At 38.8% G+C, this 23,026-nt stretch overlaps 1 protein-coding gene across 1 annotated transcript; it reads right to left on the bottom strand.

Moving 5' to 3' along the window:
* Window positions 1-2,082: 2,082 nt before the first annotated feature.
* LOC140803177 (probable U3 small nucleolar RNA-associated protein 11) lies at window positions 2,083-21,392 on the bottom strand. The gene is made up of 8 exons (XM_073158892.1): window positions 21,334-21,392; window positions 21,136-21,226; window positions 20,940-21,031; window positions 20,743-20,836; window positions 4,084-4,163; window positions 3,482-3,565; window positions 2,263-2,362; window positions 2,083-2,175 (listed from the first exon to the last, which is right to left on the bottom strand). The coding sequence occupies exons 1-8, from the start codon at window positions 21,387-21,389 to the stop codon at window positions 2,083-2,085; spliced, it is 690 nt and encodes a 229-aa protein (XP_073014993.1). The 5' UTR covers window positions 21,390-21,392.
* Window positions 21,393-23,026: the final 1,634 nt, after the last annotated feature.

Genomic DNA, 23,026 nt, shown 5'->3' on the forward strand with positions numbered 1-23,026 from the left:
AATAATTACTTAAATATGATAGTATTTTATTATTTCAAATTTATGAAATTGTTAGAGATGATATCATATTTTAAAAGATTAATTTGGTTTATAAACATAAAGAAATATTTATTAGCATATGATAATTATAGACGAACCACAAATTTTAGAAAAATAGGCTTTAGCGATATTTTTTATTAAACAAAATAAAATATTTTATCATTTGTTTGAGCTGATTTTTGTTACATAAAATTAGATAATGACATTAAATTTAATTACTTCAAGTCTCTTAATGTTTAATAATACTAATATCATTGTGCATGCAATTATTTGATTAGAGTTTCATTAATTTTTAGATTAAACTATGAAGATTGATATTGAAAATATTAATGATTCTTTTGCCGTCGCTTAATATTAACGACGGTTTTAAAAACCCGTCACTATATTTAGCGACGGTTTCGTAAAATCCGTCGCTATATTTAGTTTGAACCGTCGCTATATAGCGACGGTTTTATGAAAACCGTTGCTTATCAAATTAAGCGAGGGTTTATTTAAACTGTCGCTTTATAGCTACTGTTTTGATAAAACCCGTCGTCTTTAAAATTAAGCGACGGTTGATTGAAAACGGTCGCTAACATAGCGACGGTAGAATACAAGACCGTCGCACATGGGCGACGGTTTGTGGAATTGTCGCAATATTAGCGACGGTTGATGAAAAACCGTCGCTAATATAGCGACAGTTTTAATAAACCTGTCGCTATTATAGCGACGGGTGTTAGTAAATTGTCGCTAAATTTAATAGGCGACGGTTTTATTAAAACCGTCGCTACGCCTTCCGTTTTTCTGTAGTGAACCGCGCTATGAATGACAGTTGTAAGTTTATCCACTCTCAAATCCAAATCACGTTCTAATAACTTCACTACTCTATTCTTCAATTCTAAAGCCATCAATCTTTGTTCCTAAAGTAAAAATCAATATCTCATCAAATAATCGGACAACATAAATCTTCAATGGCTTATAAAAAAACATGGTCTGAATGTCTTTCAGCCGATACAAGATCATTTTCCACGAACTTAGGAATCTCTTTATTCGTGTTTAATAGTAATTCTTGAACTTCCTTATCAAACCCATTAAAGTAAACATTGATCAACATCGAACTCAAGGCAGATTCTTGAGGCAGACCCCTTTTTATCAATTCAATGTTGACTATCTTACATTCAAACAACCTTTTTATCAAATCTAGAAATGTCTTATCTTCAATTTTCTCACCCAGTATAAAAAACAACTTATCAATATGGCCAGAACTAAATAATTCACGATCAAATTTAACAATAGATCACCAACTTGGGTTCACCACCGAATTCTTTAAATACCAAATCGATGTGTGGCGGCCCAAGTTTGCTCGCTTGTCATAGCAAAAGGTAGCAAACCTAAAAACTTATGCATAAACCATAAAACTTGTTTGAACTCTCTCCAAAGTAACTCTTTTATTACACATATATCTAAATAGAACATATTTTTAAATGTTAGTTTTCTATATATATATATATATATATATATATATATATATATATATATAAAACACAAAACAACACTCTATTTTCCCACTTGTTTCTATTATATTTTTATGGAAAAGAATTTCGACAATGAAAATATAAGCTATAAACTTTACACACATTATTGTAGTTCTTCGCAGTGAAATTTGATGGATCTGACTGCTCTAATGACAGAGTATTTTTGGGAACTTAAAAGCATGAAATATCACTATATCGGTAACTATATCTTTTTCATTATTTATAATATTATATTATTATTTTATATAATATAACAATTTTCAGTCACACCATAAATTCAACATGTGTTTTTCGATTCGATCACCGGTCCGGTTATGAAGGTGATCCGGTTATGAAAACGTTGAAGTATACTTTTCCAACATCAGTCACAGAAAAATTATGTTTCAACGTTTACGGTTGTTCCGATTAAAAAATCACACAGTTTCCACACAGTTATGAAAATTGTGCTTCCCAGATGGCTACAGGATATTGTTGCACGTCCCCTCCTCAAGTTCTCATTCAAGAAATCTTCGTTAAATAAGTATTCTATTCAACGTTTCCTTTCTTGTCGCCATTTATACACGGGTCTTGAAGTGGGACTAACCATTTCATCTTCACGCAATTTGCGTTTCTTACCCCTTTTCTGCACCAATGATGCATTAAAATGATTACCCTACAACGAAACAAGGAAAAAATGAAGCGTAAAACGTACTCTCTGAAATATTGATACCTGTAACTCTTTCTGCATAGACATATCCGTGTATATTTTCTCTAGATCTTTTAACTGTTTTTTTCTAGCCTCTAGCTCTCGATATGAAGAATCTGTCTTCCTGCATGTTGACCGTGTTTCTATACACGATTAAACTAAACTCCTCAACCACAAATTCTAGTATAACTTTCTCGATGTTGAAGAGAAACAAAAGTAATATGAAGGCCTAAAGCCAAGGAGACTCGGAAAAGAAATTTGGAAATCAACCAAAGCAAAAATCATCAAAAGGAAAAGGATTTGTGCACGGCGGACAGATAACCAACCATTTGATTCGAAAAAGTTATGTTCTACAAGAAACAGAAAAGTCATTTGGAATAAAACTAAATACCCAAAATCAAAGTAGAAAGATACAACATAGAAAAAGGATTAAATTTTAGGAAAATGCAGCAACGATTGCCAACAAGCAAGACCCTTTAAGGAATTTGATAGATAGTAGTTCATGATACAAGAAACGTCAGTTGGGTTTAAATGCTCTAGCACTTGTGCATCAATTCGATTTTTTGAACCAAAGTTCGTCAAGTGGCAAGGATAAATGATGGAGAAAAGTATCATCTCCTAATTCCCATAAAATTTATACAAAGATACAGCACTCACAATGACGGGATAGTATTGATCTCTGGGAAGAAATAAAAGCCCAGTAAAAAGTCCAGACAAGACAAAAAGGACACGCGACCATAAATATTTATCATGCATGCATAAATGGAATTATAATTAACTCACATAGCATGCGATTGATATTCCCAATTGGTATATATTTGTGACCAACAAATCCAAAAAAGTTTTTGAAGAGAAAACTCGAACAATAGCAGGGAATACCAAATAAGTAGAAATTGAAAACTAAATTCAATAAGAAAAATAAGATATTATTACAAGGCGCCAAATATCACCATATTTAATTAACAAGTGAGGTATTGATAACTTAAAGGGGGTAAAGTATGGGTGGTGAAGAGACAAATGAAAGAGCTGTGAGGACAGGCAGACTAAAGCAAATTATTTCTGATTGTCAAGGAAAATGTGTATTCCAGTTCGTTTTTGCAATATAGCTTATGGATTGACGGTAATGATATCATTCGGTACTCGGTAGGGATCTTAATTGTGGGGAGGCAAGTAGAAACAGGTTATCAATCTGGCAATCCAATTTCGTAGGTGGCAATTGACTAAAAAAAATAGCTTTCAGTACCTCAAAATAACTTTAGGCAAGTCTTTAAAAGCTGATGGGTTCCCTTGTTCTGAAACTTTTTTGCGTACTTCTCTTGCCTCCTCCCTAGAAAGAGAATCAACAGCCAGCCAACATACTTCATGAAAAACAAAAATATCTACTAAGTTCAAAATGCTATACTACTGAGCAATATTTGCCATGCACCATTTTATGCATTAATACTTTGTGTGACCAGTACATTACCACCAAATCACTGTCTTGGATGAAAAAAAAATCTGTCATTTGCAGACACACAAGTGTAAACATGGAACTCAAGTAATTCAAACAGAAGTTCCAGAGAAGACAGTCTCATTGCCCCTTGGTCATTGAACTTTTGAAATTGGCCTTCGGATAGTTTTATCTTAATTGCCTAGATTACATATTAGACGTTCTTTCTAAAGCAGAAGGGAATAAAATGACTTTGAAGAAATAAATCAATTGAGCTATCAGAAGCAACCATATCTAATAATGAGAAAAGAATAAACTTTTTTGGTGACATAACTGTTATAACATGAAATTGACTACTCTAAAAAATGGGTATGAAAACTATCAAGAATCAGCAGAAAAAGGGCTTGATCACTCACCTGTTGTCGGCATAATAAACATGTTTGGATGATGACTGATTGTCAAGAGAATGCAGCATACCATTAAGTCTTTCAATTTTCTGCATCCAAAAAGTTAAATTTCAGAATAAAGAACCTGCATGACTGCTATCTCGAGAACCCGAGACCCAAAAAACCAGTGTCAGGATCGGTTATCGTAATCGTTGAGCTACAATAGCTCGGTTCTTGAAATATTGAACACCGATGAATTAAATCGAGTTTGGTTTTTAAACCAAGCGGAAGACACACGAAATAATCCTTCGTAGAAATCGATTCAAGATTTTGTAAAGCATTTAAAATATATGAAATTTGAATGAGTAAAACTATTTTGGTTGAAGCATTTTATCAAACACTTGATATGCAATATTTTGGTATTTGAAGAACACATAATGTAGAACCCGTAAATCAGTCTATGTATAAGCCATGCATAATTCTAGATTTTTAAAATTTAATTAACTTCATTGCATGATTATTTTAAAGGCATTTCTTTGAAGTTAATTATTTTATTATTTCATGCAGTAGTTTGATTTTTAGCATTTCAGTTATTTCAGTGAGGCCGGACTGGAGTTGGAGTTTTGAGATAGAATTTAAGATTCGAGAAATATTTCCAGAAGTTAATTTAGCTAGCAAGTAAGTTCATTTAAGTTAAAAAGGAGGTTTGAGGATTTAATTTAATTACTTGAGGTGATTAAGAAATAGGCTCATTTAAGTTACTTAATTAAGAGTTTTATTCACTAAATTATTTAAGAGATTAGTGAAGCTTTTAAGAGTTATTAATTTAGTAAATAATCAACATTTCCCACTCATTTTATTAGGAATATTTCGGTCACCCCATTATTGGCTAGACAAACTCTTTGCCAACTCATCAAACTTTAAATGCTTTTGGGAGCACCATTTAATTAATTATTAGAGCTTATCCTAGTCTACATTAGCAAGCTAATCATCAGCCATACCATTCCAGAAGCACCCCAACAATAGTTGATATCAAACAACCATTCAAATTCAAATTTGAGGGAGACTTGGTCTTGATTCTCCCTTATATTGTGCACCCCTTCTCCTCACCCTTTTAACGACTATCACCCCCTCCCCATGACCGAGAATCTGAGAGCAATATCAGAGATAAAATCAGTGTAAAAACCGTGAGCATCCTAGCAAGAATAAGAGAGGAAAATCGGGTAGCTAGCAAGTATAGAAATCACTCTACCTCCTCCGCGCCGAGCCATCGTATTCCTTCGTTTTTCATTCAAACGAAACCAAGGCATGTTTAGATTTCTTTCAAACCTCAATCAAGTCATATTATTAATTATTTTTCAGTACATGATCAGGTTTTATCATTGCAAAAACCGAAAATTTCAGTAGACAAGAAACGAAAATTCTGCACATATTTTTATCGACTTTCATGCTTCACGTGTGGGTATGTTTTGTTTCGATTTCAGGGATGGATCGTTACAGGGGCTCAAAGCTGCATATGGACATGTACTAGGACATGTTAGGGTCATGATAGAACGTTGGTTCCAGCCCCATACACACTAGAATTCGTCAATGACAGCACATCCCCTATGAGGGTCATATTGAGCTTCAAAAATTCAGATTTTTGTCCAAGGAGAAGGGATCTAATCTTGGCTGCCCCAAGGGCCTATGGCCATGGTTAGATCACTTCCCTAGCAAGTCTAAGACGTGACTAAGTCGCCCTTTTGGTGGCTTGGTCCATGGTTGCTCGGTTTTCAATTAAAACATCAAGAACAGCCCCTACACCCTTCGGCCCCTTCATTATACAGCATGTATTGATTCGCTTATGGTGGAATGGTGTGGATCTGGTTCGGCCTATGGCCCTTAGCCACGGTTCATACCATGCCCCAAGATGTCTAGATCGTGCCATGGTCAATCAAATGGCCACTGGAACGAAACGAGACAACAAGCAAGCAAATCACACCACACGCGCATCAAATGTGCTCTCGGTGGATCTTCTCGGTTGGTTGCTGGAATGGTGAAGATTGTGGCTGGCCTAGGGCCCTTAGCCATGGTTCATATCTTTCCTTGGGATGTTGGTGAGAGGTTTTGGTTGGCGGTTCAAGCCCCAATGGTCGATAGCCTCGAAAACGACACAAGGAAAGCAAGTGCGCAGCTGCTGTATTTTTTTGACAGCAAGTATGCTGCTGTTCAGAGGCGTCGTTTGAGTTCTTGGTTGGCTTTTAGCCTATGACCTTGGACTGTACAGTGCCTCATCAAGTTAGGAAGGTCGTGTTTTTGACCGTTCGTGATTCGGATCATTTTTGAAGTCGTACGAGAATTTACGGTGCAATGTGCCAAATTGACTCTCGAAAGAGCGTTTCACGTTTTGGCCTCCATTTCACCTAGATTTCGTCCCTCATCATTTTAGGAGCATTATTTCATTATTTTAAGCGTATTTTAATCATGACTATATGACGGTTCAGTGTTGGTTCGGGTTGGTTCAGAGTCATGATTAAATACGAAGTCGGTAGACGTAATTGTCGCATTTTCAAACTTAATTGCATAGTTTGGTCAAGAAAAATATATTGCATATTTTCATGGCATATTTAGGTTGCAGCGAGCCTGGGGACGATCCAGTCCAGTTGCGAAAATGATACAAGATATATAATTCAGTCATTTAATTTATTACGTGCATAAAAATAGAAAATGCTTATTTTTGAGATTTATGTGATATTGTTTGTGGTCAATTCACTATGATGGGAGCATTATTTTATTCGGTCGCCAGTGATCGATCAGTTCAGTTTGGTACCACCCGGTGGCCAGTGACCGGCCAGATCAATTCAGTTTTATACTCCTCGGTGGCCAGTTACCGACCAGTTCAGCTTAGTGCAGGGGCCACAGGCGGAGACCATAATCTCAACAGAAAATTTTACCAGTTATTTCAGTACAGGGCTCCAAGGAGCAAATATTTTTACTGTGATTTTCAGTTCAGTTATGCACGTATCATAATTGCTCAGTACAGATTATTTTCAGCATGCTTCATGACACGACATTTTATCCCATGCATATTTTACTTCAGATTTTACTCGTTACCTGCGATATATGCATGCTGAGTCTTTAGGCTCACTAGACTTGATTGTTGTAGGTACTGATGAGGCCAGGGCCGAGGGCGAGGACCAGTGAGCCAGCTTGGGTCAGCAGTAGTGACACCCGAGAACCTCTGTTTCAGCACTTGCCATATTTTTTTATGCTCAAACATTTTATCAGTCGTTGAATATTCTTAAACTGTAATTTTTGGTAAACTTTATTTTCTTCCGCTGCTATAGTTTTAAACATTGAACTTGATTTATCAGTTGATTTTACGAATAAGGCAATTTAAGTTCTTTAAAAAGAAAATTTTTAATTTTTCCGCAAATTTTCAAGCAAAGATTTTCGGGCCTTCATAGTTGGTATCAGAGCCTATGTTCTTGTTAAGGGTTACACTACTACTGACCACGAAAAGCTCACGAAGTCACGCCTTCGGTCTGTAAGTTGTACATTTCAGCATTTTATTTCTAGCATGAATTATTTTGACAGCATGCTTCCATGAAATAGTTTACGATCAGATTTTCAGTATTTCAGTGTTCATTTCAAATAAATTATGGAATTATGCATGTTAGTTATGTATGGGTTATGTATGGAACAGTATGCCCCCTAGACGCCAAGTAGGACGCCCTAGAGGCGGTGGTGGGCGCCGTCATGAGAACGAGTTTGATCAGAGACAAGAGAGGCAGGTACTTCCTCCTCCTCCTCCTCCTCCTCCTCCTCCTCCTCCTCCTCCACCTGACATGAATTCTCATATGCTAGCTGGGATGACGCAGTTCTTCGCATAGTTTGCTGGGAACAATGTCGTAGCCGCAGCCGCAGCCAGGCCAACAGGGCCCGAGGCGGTTTATGAAAGGTTTATGAAGATGCGTCCGAAGGAGTTTTCTGGGACGTCTGACCCCATGATTCCTGAGGGATGGATCAAATCCCTCAAGGTCATCTTCGAGTTTATGGGGCTGGGAGATGCCGACAGAGTCAGATGCGCCACCTATCTGTTCACTGGAGATGCCCGCTTATGGTGGGAAGGAGCAGCAGTAGCCCTGACCTTGGCTACACTGTCATGGACACGCTTCACGGAGGTTTTCTACTCCAAATATTTTGTCGAGGAAGTGCGCACTCGGTTGACCACCGAGTTCATGAGTCTGAGACAGGGTGATATGACGGTTACGGAGTTCATCCGTAAGTTCGAGAGAGGCTGTCACTTTGTGCCTCTGATAGCGAATGATGCCAGAGCAAAGTTGATGCATTTCCTGGTGCGGCTACGGCCGATCTTGCGCTGGGATGTTAGGGTGTCTGACCCTGCTACTTATGAGATTGCTGTCTCCAAAGTCCTTGCCGCAGAGCAGGATCTGCGGGATATCGAGAGGGATCGCCAGGGCAAGTGCCCAGTCCAAGTACCATACCGCCCTCCTCCTCATCAGCATCAGCAGCAAAACAAGAGGCCATTTCATGGGCCGCCTAGAATCAGAGGCCAGCAGCAGCAGCAGCAACAGCAGGGACGCCCAGCCCCGAGGACTTTTGAGCATGCAGTCTGCCCCAGGTGCTCACGCCGCCATCCTGGAGCGTGTAAGTCTGGCTCAGGAAAGTGTTTTAAGTGTGGCAGTCCAGACCACATGTTGCTACAGTGCCCTCAGAGACATCTGCCTACCCAAGGCAGAGTTTTTGCTATCCATGCAGCGGAAACAAACACGGAGACTATGTTGTTGACAGGTACCTTTAAGCATTGAGTTATTATTCGAATTTCAGCGTTTTGGGAATCGGGATTTAGATTTTGAACTTAGAACTGTTATAGGATTTCATGCTCTACTCAGATTTATTTCGGGGGAATTAAGCTAGAAGAACCTTGACCTTTGCATGTTGATAAGTTTAGATCTTGTAGTGGGATTCAACTTAGAGTTCCGATCTTTCAGGGAGAATTTTTATATCTGGTTCCGCTACCAAGGCCTTGATAGATTCAGGGGCCACTCACTCGTTTATTTCGGAGGTCTTTGCAAACTTTCAAAAGATCAAGACCATTGGGCTAGACATAGCCTTTTCAGTAGTGTTGCCGTCAGGCGAGGAGATGGCAGCTACCAATGTTATCCGAGATATAGATATGGAGCTGCACGGTAATCTTGTTTATGCGGATCTGATCGTGCTACCGATGCCAGAATTTGACATTATCCTAGGAATGGACTGGCTATTGAGGAACAGAGTGTTGATAGACTTCCAGCGGAGATCTGTTCTTGTCCGACCGCCTGGGATGGAGCAATTCTTATTTGAGCCGGACAGGTACTTTCCTTTACCGCGCATTATTCCATATGTTCAGGCTAGGAAGCTCATGCATAGAGGGTGTCGGGCATTTCTAGCGACCTTTTTATCTGTCCCCGAGGAACCCAGCCAGTCAGCCTCAGATGTTCCGATTGTCAGAGATTTCTTAGACGTTTTTCCCGAAGACGTCACTGGTATGCCACCGGAGAGAGAGGTGGAGTTCTTCATTGAGCTTATACTAGGTACAGCTCCGATATCCAAAGCGTCGTACCGATTAGCACCGACAGAGATGGCAGAGCTTAAGAAACAGATTCAGGAACTTCTCGACAAGGAGTTCATTCGCCCGAGCTTTTCTCCATGGGGCGCGCCGGTCTTATTTGTGAAGAAGAAGGATGGCTCTATGAGGCTTTGCATTGACTACTGGGAGTTGAACAGGATTACAGTGAAGAATAAATACCCATTGCCGAGGATTGAGGATCTGTTTGACCAGTTGCAGGGAGCTTCGATTTTCTCTAAGATAGACCTGCGTTCCGGTTATCACCAGTTGAAGGTGAGAGATGCAGATGTTTCCAAGACAGCTTTCAGGACTCGTTATGGTCACTACGAGTTCCTTGTGATGCCGTTCGGACTGACGAATGCGCCAGCGATCTTCATGGATCTCATGAATCACGTATTTCAGCCGTACCTCGACCAGTTTGTGATAGTGTTCATAGATGACATTCTCGTCTACTCCAAGAGTCGGGAGGATCACAGCAGACATCTGACCACAGTGCTGCATACCTTGCAGAAGCATAAATTATTCGCAAAGTTCAGTAAGTGCGAATTCTGGTTAGAGAAGGTGGCGTTCTTGGGCCACATTGTTTCTAGCAGTGGCATTGAGGTAGACCCGACGAAAGTCGGTGCAGTCAGAGATTGGGTTGTGCCGCAGAATGCATCCGAGATCCGCAGTTTTCTTGGGCTAGCAAGATATTACAGGAAATTCATTCAGGGATTCTCCTCCATTGTCGTTCCACTCACATCATTGACAAAGAAGAATGTGAAGTTTGTGTGGAGCGATGAGTGCCAGAAGAGCTTCGATACTTTGAAGCAAGCTCTTATCTCAGCACCAGTTTTGGCCATGCCATCAGGGCCCGGTGAGTTTGTCCTTTATACCGATGCTTCGAAGCTCGGTTTAGGTGCAGTTTTGATGCAACATGGGAAGGTGATAGCATATGCGTCTCGACAGCTGAAAACCCACGAGAAGAACTACCCCACCCATGATCTAGAGTTGGCCGCCGTAGTTTTTGCATTGAAGATTTGGAGGCATTATTTGTATGGAGAGAAGTGCCAGATCTTTACCGACCACAAGAGCCTCAAGTATTACTTTACGCAGAAGGAGCTGAACATGCGTCAGAGGCGTTGGTTGGAGCTTGTGAAAGATTACGACTGTGACATTAGCTACCACCCGGGTAAGGCTAATGTAGTTGCAGATGCACTGAGCAGAAAAGTCGCAGTGATGGCTCACTTGACGATTAAGAGACCTCTTCAGACTGAGATGCAGAGGTTTGATCTCGAGACTTATCCTCGAGGTAGAGTTCCCCGTCTATCTACCTTGACCATTCAGTCTTCCCTTCTTGACCGTATTCGCAATGGTCAGTCAGCAAATGAGCAATTGGCACAGTGGAAGAAGAGAGATGAAGCCAAGGGCAGTGTCTTGTATACAGTCACCGACGGTATTGTGAGATACCGAGACATGATGTGGGTTCCTAGCAGTGGTTCTATCCGAGCAGATATTCTAACAGAGGCCCACATGTCCCCGTACTCTATTCACCCTAGGGAGTACGAATATGTACAAAGATCTGCAGCTATTGTATTGGTGGCCAGGGATGAAGAAGGACATCAGGCGTTTTGTATCCGAGTGCCTGACTTGCCAGTTAGTGAAGGCCGAGCATCAGAGACCAGCAGGTCTGCTCAAGCCTCTTCCTATTCCCGAGTGGAAGTGGGAGAACATTACCATGGATTTTGTGACCGGTTTGCCGAAGTCAGCCAGAGGATCGAATGTCATCTGGGTGATTGTAGATCGTCTTACCAAATCAGCGCACTTCTTGCCTATTAAGACGACTTTCACCATGGTTCAGTATGCAGAGTTGTATAACCGGGAGATAGTCCGACTTCATGGTATTCCAGTTTCGATCGTATCTGACAGAGACCCTAGATTCACTTGCTCATTTTGGAAGAGTTTGCATTCGACTTTGGGTACTAAGTTGCTGTTTAGCACAGCTTTCCATCCGCAGACAGATGGGCAGTCAAAGCGAGTTATTCAGATTTTGGAGGATCTTCTTCGTGCTTGCGTCATTGATTTCTCTGGGAGTTGGGAGTCGAACTTACCATTGGTTGAGTTCACCTATAACAACAGCTTCCAGTCTTCTATTGGTATGGCACCGTATGAAGCTTTGTATGGCCGTAAGTGTAGATCTCCTGTTCATTGGGATGAAGTAGGAGAGAGAGCAGAGTTGGGTCCAGAAATTGTTCAGCAGGCTGCAGAGTCGACAGAAAAGCTAAGCAGATCAGAAAAGGAGAGACCTAGAGTTCGTAGTGGGCGACCATGTATTTGTGAAAGTGGCACCTATGAAGGGTGTCATGAGATTTGGGAAGAAAGGGAAGCTCAGTCCGAGATTCATTGGACCGTTTGAGATCTTTGACAGAGTTGGGACGCTAGCTTATCGTGTAGCTCTTCCGCCGAATCTGGCCGGAGTACACAATGTGTTCCACGTCTCCATGCTGAGGAAGTATATGGCAAATCCTTCGCATGTGCTGAATTTCGAGCCGTTGCAGCTTACTCCGAACCTATCTTATGAAGAGAGACCGGTACAGATCTTAGACCGGCAGGAGAAGAAACTTCGGAACAAGTTGGTTAAGCGAGTCAAAGTCAAATGGCTCAACCATTCAGAGGAGGAAGCCACGTGGGAATCTGAGCTGGAGATGAGAGAGCGTTACCCCGAGTTATTCGTTGAGTTTTAATTTCGAGGACGAAATTTCTTTTAAGGGGAGAAGGATTGTAGAACCCGTAAATCAGTCTACGTATAAGTCATGCATAATTCTAGATTTTTAAAATTTAATTGACTTCATTGCATGATTATTTTAAAGGCATTTCTTTGAAGTTAATTATTTTATTATTTCATGCAGTAGTTTGATTTTTAGCATTTCAGTTATTTCAGTGAGGCCGGACTGGAGTTGGAGTTTTGAGATAGAATTTAAGATTCGAGAAATATTTCCAGAAGTTAATTTAGCTAGCAAGTAAGTTCATTTAAGTTAAAAAGGAGGTTTGAGGATTTAATTTAATTACTTGAGGTGATTAAGAAATAAGCTCATTTAAGTTACTTAATTAAGGGTTTTAGTCACTAAATTATTTAAGAGTTTAGTGAGGTTTTTAAGAGTTATTAATTTAGTAAATAATCAAAATTTCCCACTCATTTTATTAGGAATATTTCGGTCACCCCATTATTGGCTAGACAAACTCTTTGCCAACTCATCAAACTTTAACCCCTTCTTGGTATTTAATTTGTAGGATAATTCAATGATTTTGGGAGCACCATTTAATTAATTATTAGAGCTTATCCTAGTCTACATTAGCAAGCTAATCATCGGCCATACCATTCTAGAAGCACCCCAACAATAGTTGATATCAAACAACCATTCAAATTCAAATTTGAGGGATACTTGGTCTTGATTCTCCCTTATATTGTGCACCCCTTCTCCTCACCCTTTTAACGACTATCACCCCCTCCCCATGACCGAGAATCTGAGAGCAATATCAGAGATAAAATCAGTGTAAAAACCGTGAGCATCCTAGCAAGAATAAGAGAGGAAAATCGGGTAGCTAGCAAGAATAGAAATCACTCCACCTCCTCCGCGCCGAGCCATCGTATTCCTTCGTTTTTCATTCAAACGAAACCAAGGCATGTTTAGATTTCTTTCAAACCTCAATCAAGTCATATTATTAATTATTTTTCAGTACATGATCAGGTTTTATCATTGCAAAAACCGAAAATTTCAGTAGACAAGAAACGAAAATTCTGCACAGATTTTTATTGACTTTCATGCTTCACGTGTGGGTATGTTTTGTTTCGATTTCAGGGATGGATCGTTACAGGGGCTCAAAGCTGCATATGGACATGTACTAGGACATGTTAGGGTCATGATAGAACGTTGGTTCCAGCCCCATACACAATAGAATTCGTCAATGACAGCACATCCCCTATGAGGGTCATATTGAGCTTCAAAAATTCAGATTTTTGTCCAAGGAGAAGGGATCTAATCTTGGCTGCCCCAAGGGCCTATGGCCATGGTTAGATCACTTCCCTAGCAAGTCTAAGACGTGACTAAGTTGCCCTTTTGGTGGCTTGGTCCATGGTTGCTCGGTTTTCAATTAAAACATCAAGAACAGCCCCTACACCCTTCGGCCCCTTCATTATACAGCATGTATTGATTCGCTTATGGTGGAATGGTGTGGATCTGGTTCGGCCTATGGCCCTTAGCCACGGTTCATACCATGCCCCAAGATGTCTAGATCGTGTCATGGTCAATCAAATGGCCACTGGAACGACACGAGACAACAATCAAGCAAATCACACCACACGCGCATCAAATGTGCTCTCGGTGGATCTTCTCGGTTGGTTGCTGGAATGGTGAAGATTGTGGCTGGCCTAGGGCCCTTAGCCATGGTTCATATCATTCCTTGGGATGTTTGTGAGAGGTTTTGGTCAGCGGTTCAAGCCCCAATGGCCGATAGCCTCGAAAACGACACAAGGAAAGCAAGTGCGCAGCTGCTGTATTTTTTTGACAGCAAGTATGCTGCTGTTCAGAGGCGTCATTTGAGTTCTTGGTTGGCTTTTAGACTATGGCCTTGGACTGGACAGTGCCTCATCGAGTTAGGAAGGTCGTGGTTTTGACCGTTCGTGATTCAGATCATTTTTGAAGTCGTACGAGAATTTACGGTGCAATGTGCCAAATTGACTCTCGAAAGAACGTTTCACGTTTTGGCCTCCATTTCACCTAGATTTCGACCCCCATCATTTTAGGAGCATTATTTCATTATTTTAAGCGTATTTTAATCATGACTATATGATGGTTCAGTGTTGGTTCGGGTTGGTTCGGAGTCATGATTAAATACGAAGTCGGTAGACGTAATTGTCGCATTTTCAAACTTAATTGCATAGTTTGGTCAAGAAAAATATATTGCATATTTTCATGGCATATTTAGGTTACAGCGAGCCTGGGGACGATTCAATCCAGTTGCTAAAATGATACAAGATATTTAATTCAGTCATTTAATTTATTACGTGCATAAAAATAGAAAATACTTATTTTTGAGATTTATGCGATATTGCTTGTGGTCAATTCACTATGATGGGAGCATTATTTTATTCGGTCCGCCAGTGACCGATCAGTTCAGTTTGGTACCACCCGGTGGCCAGTGACCGGCCAGCTCAGTTCAGTTTTATACTCCCCGGTAGCCAGTTACCGACCAGTTCAGCTTAGTGCAGGGGCCACAGGCGGAGACCATAATCTCAACAGAAAATTTTACCAGTTATTTCAGTACAGGGCTCCAAGGAGCAAATATTTTTACTGTGATTTTCAGTTCAGTTATGCACGTATCATAATTGCTCAGTACAGATTATTTTCAGCATGCCTCATGACACGACATTTTATCCCATCCATATTTTACTTCAGATTTTACTCGTTACCTGCGATATATGCATGCTGAGTCTTTAGGCTCACTAGACTTGATTGTTGTAGGTACTGATGAGGCCAGGGCCGAGGGCGGGGACCAGTGAGCCAGCTTGGGTCAGCAGTAGTGACACCCGAGGACCTCAGTTTCAGCACTTGCCATATTTTTTTATGCTCAAATATTTTATCAGTCGTTGAATATTCTTAAACTGTAATTTTTGGCAAACTTTATTTTCTTCCGCTGCTATATTTTTAAACATTGAAGTTGATTTATCAGTTGATTTTACGAATAAGGCAATTTAAGTTCTTTAAAAAGAAAATTTTTAATTTTTCCGCAAATTTTCAAGCAAGGATTTTCGGGCCTTCACACATAAAATGCTTCAACAATGGATCTTTAAAAACAGTGGAAATGATAAGTAAATGCAAGAAATAAATAGACACGAATTTGTTTATGGATGTTCGGAGATTAACAACTCCTACGTCACCCCTTCTTCCCCTTGGGAAGGATAAACTAGAAGACTTTGATTTATACAACTCATTGTACAAACCCATTCAGCTAGGACTTACCCACTGCCTAAAACTGAACTTCTAGCACTCAAGATTGTAGGCAGCACCTCACAGTCATCATATTGTTTAATGTCTCATATGCAAAGACTACAACACAATCTTTTACGTCTTTGTAAGAAGACTAACTCAACTAAATTTTGATGCTCAACTCTCTTGTATATGTGTGAGTGATTGTGTGTGAGGAATTTATCCTTTACAGGTACATCTCAAATGTATCCTCACACAAGGGCTTGTGCTCTCAACTAGCTGATATATTCATGCTAACTGCCCATGCTTTGAATCTCCTTGGAAAGCTCTTGTTTGATCTTCAATATGTTGTATTTATAATCCCCTAAAATGATATATACGTCAGACACAAGAATATGACCGTTTGAAAAATTTATGTACTGTTCCGGGAATTGCAACGGTCAAATTCGTCTTGCTGGTAAATTTCCAGACTGGTCAACTATGGTCAACTCAATTGGTCATTCAGTTCAACTGGTCAGCAGCTAGTTCAGTTCAGTTGGTCAACTGCTGGTTCAGTTCAGCTGGTCAGCAGCTGGTTCAGTTCAGTTCAGTTGGTCAGCTGCTTGTTCGGTTCAGTTGGTCTGGTTCAGTTCAACTGGTCTGGTTCAACTGGTTTTCAGCTGGTCTGGTTCAGCTGGTTTTCAGCTGGTCTGGTTCAAATGGTCTTCAGCTGGTCTGGTTCAGCTCAACCGGTTCTGTTCAGTTCAGTTTCAGCTGGTGTGCTGAAATCAGCATACGACTAGTCCCAAATTGAGTTTTCTAATCATTTCAGTTTGCGAATTGTCATTTGGATTATCCAGCTGAGAGATATCATCAAAACACCGAAGCTCGCAAGAAATTCAGTTTGTGCATAATTCAGTTTCAGCTTGCTTCTTGTGTTTGCAACTTCACACTTGAGTAAATATGTTAGAAACACAACAACAAGTTTTGTTAACATTAAAATCAAGATTGCAAACATGAAATGTTCCAACAATCTCCCCCTTTTTGATGATCACAAAACTTGGATAAACAATCTATTCAACTAACATATTTCTCCCCCTTTTTGTGTGAATCAAAAAATCATATTTTCAAAATATTTTGAGCACAAAATTTTCTCCCCCTCAATATTTAAAAATAATAACTCCATTAAAATTTTAATGAGTTCTCCCCCTATATTTTTGAAATTTTGAAAATTATAAAAGAAGAGGGATAACTAAACAATTTTTTCATGGCTCATTTTCTGCCGCAGCACATATGCTCTGTCTTCAACGAATAAACTGTATTTTTTGGTGCATAATTAGGCTGCAAATTTTATACCGCTGCGAACCTCTATGAGTCTAGTTTGCAACGCAAAAAGCGGTTCATCATTTGGACACTCGAGCAAGGAGATATGCCATTTTTCCCATGGTCACTGCAAGCTGCGCGAAAATTCAGTTTTGCATATATATGTTTAAAAAATCTGAATTTTTTGAATTTTAAACATCAAAATCAGTTTCAATGTTCTTTCAAGAACAACCCGCTCTGATAACACTTGTTAGGATCGGTTATCGTAATCGTTGAGCTACAATAGCTCGGTTCTTGAAATATTGAACACCGATGAATTAAATCGAGTTTGGTTTTTAAATCAAGCGGAAGACACACGAAATAATCCTTCGTAGAGACCGATTCAAGATTTTGTAAAGCATTTAAAATATATGCAAGTTGAATGAGTAAAACTATTTTGGTTGAAGCATTTTATCAAACACTTGATATGCATTATTTTGGTATTTGAAGAACACATAAAATGCTTCAACAATGCATCTTTAAAAACAGTGGAAATGATAAGTAAATGCAATAAATAAACAGACACGAATTTGTTTATGGATGTTCGGAGATTAACAACTCCTACGTCACCCCTTCTTCCCCGTGAGAAGGATTCACTAGAAGACTTTGATTTATACAACTCATGGTACAAACCCATTCAGCTAGGACTTACCCACTGCCTAAAACTGAACTCCTAGCACTCAAGATTGTAGGCAGCACCTCACAATCAGCAAATTGTTTAATGTCTCATATGCAAATACTGCAACACAATCTTTTACGTCTTTGTATGAAGACTCACTCAACTAAACTTTGATGCTCAACTCTCTTGTATATGTGTGAGTGATTGTGTGTGAGGAATTTATCCTTTACAGTGTACATCTCAAATGTATCCTCACACAAGGGCTTGTGCTCTCAACTAGCTGATATATTCATATTAACTGCCCATGCTTTGAATCCCCTTGGAAAGCTCTTGTTTGATCTTCAATATGTTGTAATTATAAGCCCCAACACTGATATATACGTTAGACACAAGAATATGACCGTTTGAAAAGTTTATGTAATGTTTCGAGAAGTGCAACGGTCAAATTCGTCTTGCTGGAAATTTTCCCGACTGGTCAATTCTGGTCAACTCAACTGGTCATTCAGTTCAACTGGTCAGTAGCTGGTTCAGTTCAGTTGGTCAACTGCTGGTTCAGTTCAGTTCAGCTGTTCAGCAGCTGGTTCAGTTCAGTTCAGTTGGTCAGCTGCTGGTTCGGTTCAGTTGGTCTGGTTCAGTTCAACTGGTGCAGAACCAGTAGCTTCATTGCCATTTATCAGCATCTTAAGCTTCTACTCAGACTTTTACTTTTGTATATGATTTGTAGATCATCGTCTTATCTTTCCAACGCATACTGAATCGCTTCGTTTCAATAACCGAGCTGAGAGATATGACTAAAATACCACAGCTGCTCAAACCAACTGATTGCTGTTTTCGTGTCATCAGTTCGGTCATTCAGCGATCCGTTAGACCATGATAACATCCGATTTTGCCCAACTGATGTGAAATACGACTTGTTCCAAATCGAGTTTTCTAATCAGTCCACTATTCGGATTGTCATTTGGATTATCCATCTGAGAGATATCATCAAAACACCGAAGCTCGCCAGAAATTCAGTTTGTGCAGAATTCAGTTTCAACTTGCTTCTTGTGTTTGCAACTTCACACTTGAGTAAATATGTTAGAAATACAACAACAAGTTTTGTTAACATCAAAATCAAGATTGCGAACATGAAATGTTCCAACAATCTCCCCCTTTTTGATGATCACAAACCTTGGATAAACAATCAATTCAACTAACATATTTCTCCCCTTTTTTGTATGAATCAAAAAATCATATTTTCAAAATATTTTGAGCACAAAATTTTCTCCCCCTCAATATTTAAAAATAATAACTCCATTAAAATTTTAATGAGTTCTCCCCCTATATTTTTGAAGTTTTGAAAATTATAAAAGAAGAGGGATAACTAAACAATTTTTTCATGGCTCATTTTCTGCCGCAGCACATATGCTCTGCCTTCAACGAATAAACTGTATTTTCTGGTGCATAATTAGGCTGCAAATTTTATACCGCTGCGAACCTCTATGAGTCTAGTTTGCAACGCAAAAAACGGTTTATCATTTGGACACTCGAGCAAGGAGATATGCCATTTTTCTCATGGTCGCTGCAAGCTGCGCGAAAATTCAGTTTTGCATATATATGTTTAAAAAATCTGAAATTTTTGAATTTTAAACATCAAAATCACTTTCAATATTCTTTCAAGAACAACCCGCTCTGATAACACTTGTTAGGATCAGTTATCGTAATCGTTGAGCTACAATAGCTCGGTTCTTGAAATATTGAACACCGATGAATTAAATCGAGTTTGGTTTTTAAACCAAGCGGAAGACACATGAAATAATCCTTCGTAGAAACCGATTCAAGATTTTGTAAAGCATTTAAAATATATGCAAGTTCAATGAGTAAAACTATTTTGGTTGAAGCATTTTATCAAACACTTGATATGCAATATTTTGGTATTTGAAGAACACATAAAATGCTTCAACAATGCATATTTAAAAAACAGTGGAAATGATAATTAATGCAATAAATAAATAGACACGAATTTGTTTATGGATGTTCGGAGATTAATAACTCCTATGTAACCCCTTCTTCCCCTTGGTAAGGATTCACTAGAAGACTTTGATTTATACAACTCATTGTACAAACCCATTCAGCTAGGACTTACCCACTGTCTAAAACTGAACTCCTAGCACTCAAGATTGTAGGCGGCACCTCACAATCAGCATATTGTTTAATGTCTCATATGCAAAGACTACAACACAATCTTTTACGTCTTTGTGTGAAGACACACTCAACTAAACTTTGATGCTCAACTCTCTTGTATATGTGTGAGTGATTGTGTGTGAGGAATTTATCCTTTACAGTGTACATCTCAAATGTATCCTCACACAAGGGCTTGTGCTCTCAACTAGCTGATACATTCATGCTAACTGCCCATGCTTTGAATCCCCTTGGAAAGCTCTTGTTTGATCTTCAATATATTGTATTTATAAGCCCCAACAATGATATATACGTTAGACACAAGAATATGACCGTTTGAAAAGTTTATGTACTGTTTCGGGAAGTGCAACAGTCAAATTCGTCTTGCTGGAAAATTTCCCGACTGGTCAACTCTGGTCAACTCAACTGGTCATTCAGTTCAACTGGTCAGCAACTGGTTCAGTTCAGTTGGTCAACTGCTGGTTCAGTTCAGTTCAGCTGGTCAGCAGCTGGTTCAGTTCAGTTCAGTTGGTTAGCTGCTTGTTCCGTTCAGTTGGTCTGGTCTTTCCAACGCATACTGAATCACTTCGTTTCAATAACCGAGCTGAGAGATATGACCAAAATACCACAGCTGCTCAAACCCAACTGATTGTTGTTTTCATGTCATCAGTTCGGTCATTCAACGATCAGTTAGACCATGATAACATCCGATTTTGCCCAACTGATGTGACATACGACTTGTCCCAAATTGAGTTTTCTAATCAGTCCAATTGGCGGATTATCATTTGGATCATCCAGCTGAGATATATCATCAAAACACCAAAGCTCGCCAGAAATTCAGTTTGTGCAGAATTCAGTTTCAGCATGCTTCTTGTGTTTGCAACTTCACACTTGAGTAAATATGTTAGAAACACAATAACAAGTTTTGTTAAAATCAAAATCAAGATTGCAAACATAAAATGTTTCAAAAAACCAGAACTCTAAAATAAAACCATTTTTTCAATTTGAAGCTTCTGCAAAATATATCCAATGTCTTGGGTCTTCATCAACATCAGCTCTTCGTTTGTGTACTTATTAGCATGGCTCCTTTACAAAATCCACATTCAACAGCTAATATTGAAATTACACTCAAATAAATATCCTCAAAAGAGAACAGATAACCTCATAAAAATAAAATTTTCCAGCTTACTCAGGTTTATGGACTCCACCAACAGTTTTTGTTTTAATCATCTTGAAATAAAATTCATCTGGGTTCCTCAATGCTGCTTTTTCCTTAAGTTTCTGTTATAAACACGCAGAAGCGACTTACCATAAAATAAGAACTCGCCAAATTTCGTTCATAAAATGCTTCCAAAACCATCAAGACGCAGTGTAGTAGAAATTACCAGTAAAGTCTGCTCCTTCTGGTGATAAGCTCGTGCACGAATGACATAATCTTTATGTTTTTCGAGCAGCCCAAATTTTCTTCTCAAATGCCTGTTACACACAACAAATAATCAATTGAGTGAACCGGAAATATACGTCAAAATATTTCAAAACTCGCAATAAAGAAATTAATGGCCCCAAAAAATAATCACACTTACGGCTGAGCGCGCTCCTTGTGAGATTTTCTTGGAATAGCATTCCTTAAAGACGACATCTTTATGCTAGCAAAAAAAAATTCACAGAACTTTAAAATCAATTTACGCATTTCAGAAAGGCAAAAACCACTACAGAAAACATAAAGGGCTAACAAAAATCTTGAGTTGAAATAATTTAACTGTGAAACAACGAAGATTATCGGTACAGAAAAAAACAACGGATTTCTTTCGTATTTACACCAAATTCAAAATAATTATTAAGCACAGAAGACTCGCCTGTGGAAAGCGGTGAAGGCTTAGGGTTTAAAGGAGACACCAATGCGGAGAATCTTGATTTGATGAAAAGTATTTTATATTGTGGCAAAAAAATTATTCTAAATTAACTAAAATTCAATCATGCAAATTGGCTTCCGGATTGAGTGCAAAAACTTATGTAAGACGATATCACGAATCGTATTTTGTGAGATGGATATCTTATTTGGATCTTCCATGAAAAATATTACTTTTTATGCTAACTAAGAGTATTATTTTTTTATTGTTAATATCGGTAGGGTTGATCCGTCTCACAGATAAAGATTCGTGAGACCGCCTCACAAGAGACCTACTCCTGATTGAGTATACAAATACACACACAACACACAAAATTATGAGCTGATTTTTGTTACATAAAAATTAGATAATGACATTAAATTTAATTACTTCAGGTCTCCTAATGTTTCTCATAATACTAATATCATTGTGCATGCAATTATTTGATTAGAGTTTCATTAATTTTTAGATTAAACTATGAAGATTGATATTGAAAATATTAATGATTCTTTTGTTATAGTTTGGAATTATTATTTAGATAATGAAAAGGGCAAGGCGACGGTTTTAACGACGGTTTCGAGATCCGTCACCGGAGGCTGCATCGCATTCTAGAAGCGACGGTTTTTCATGTAAAGGCTCATATTTCGTATTTGTATTTTTGCGGAATTATTAAAAAATTTCTAATTAAATAATTAACTTGCCTCATTTATAAAATAAACATGTAAATAATTTAAACTTTAAAGATAACAGTGGAAGTCAACGTTGTGTTTCAACAACAACTTAAAAATAATCCAACATATTAAAATAGTGTTTGAATGATAAAAGGTGCATAAGCTAAAACATGAGGTCCTCGGGTTTACTACTGCTGTCCCAAGATCGCTCACTGGTCTCCGCCCACGGTCTCGACCTCATCAATACCTACAACAATCAAGTCTAGTGAGTCTAAAGACTCAACATGTATATATCGTGAATAACAAATAAATATATCATAAAATCGCATTCAACGTAAAAATAAAGTATCTTAAAACGTACCGTGAAAATCGTATCATGAATAATTATAAATACGTGCATATCTGAAAATCATACGTAAAAGCTTTGCTCAGTAGAGCTCTGTCATAGCGTATCATAATTTTCTGGTAGAGATAATGTTTCTAAGCTAGTGGCCCATAACATAACGTGAGCACCTGATCAGACTAAATCACAGTATACTGGGTGGTAGAGATCAATCACAGCCCTTGGATTGGATGTCCGTACCCATACATAATTGTAAACCGGTCGTAAGTCACCGGGTGGAGAGTTCCTCGGTTGCGCCTACCGACTTCCAAACCCATAAACATAAAGTGGCCACAAGACATATAGCATATACCTCAAAAATAAACATTTTATA

The sequence above is a fragment of the Primulina eburnea genome, chromosome 10 (genome assembly GCF_022965805.1).
Source record: "Primulina eburnea isolate SZY01 chromosome 10, ASM2296580v1, whole genome shotgun sequence".
NCBI lineage: Eukaryota > Viridiplantae > Streptophyta > Magnoliopsida > Lamiales > Gesneriaceae > Primulina > Primulina eburnea.

Bases quoted from the DNA above. Each gene is read 5' to 3' on its own strand.
- LOC140803177 (XM_073158892.1), bottom strand. From the start codon at position 21,389: ATGTCGTCTTTAAGGAATGCTATTCCAAGAAAATCTCACAAGGAGCGC. The intron at 20,837-20,939 runs GTAAGCTGGAAA...GATTTTGTAAAG, and splicing joins GGTGGAGTCCATAAACCTGA to GAGCCATGCTAATAAGTACA. The intron at 2,363-3,481 runs GTACTGAAAGCT...GTCAACATGCAG, and splicing joins TTGCCTAAAGTTATTTTGAG to GAAGACAGATTCTTCATATC.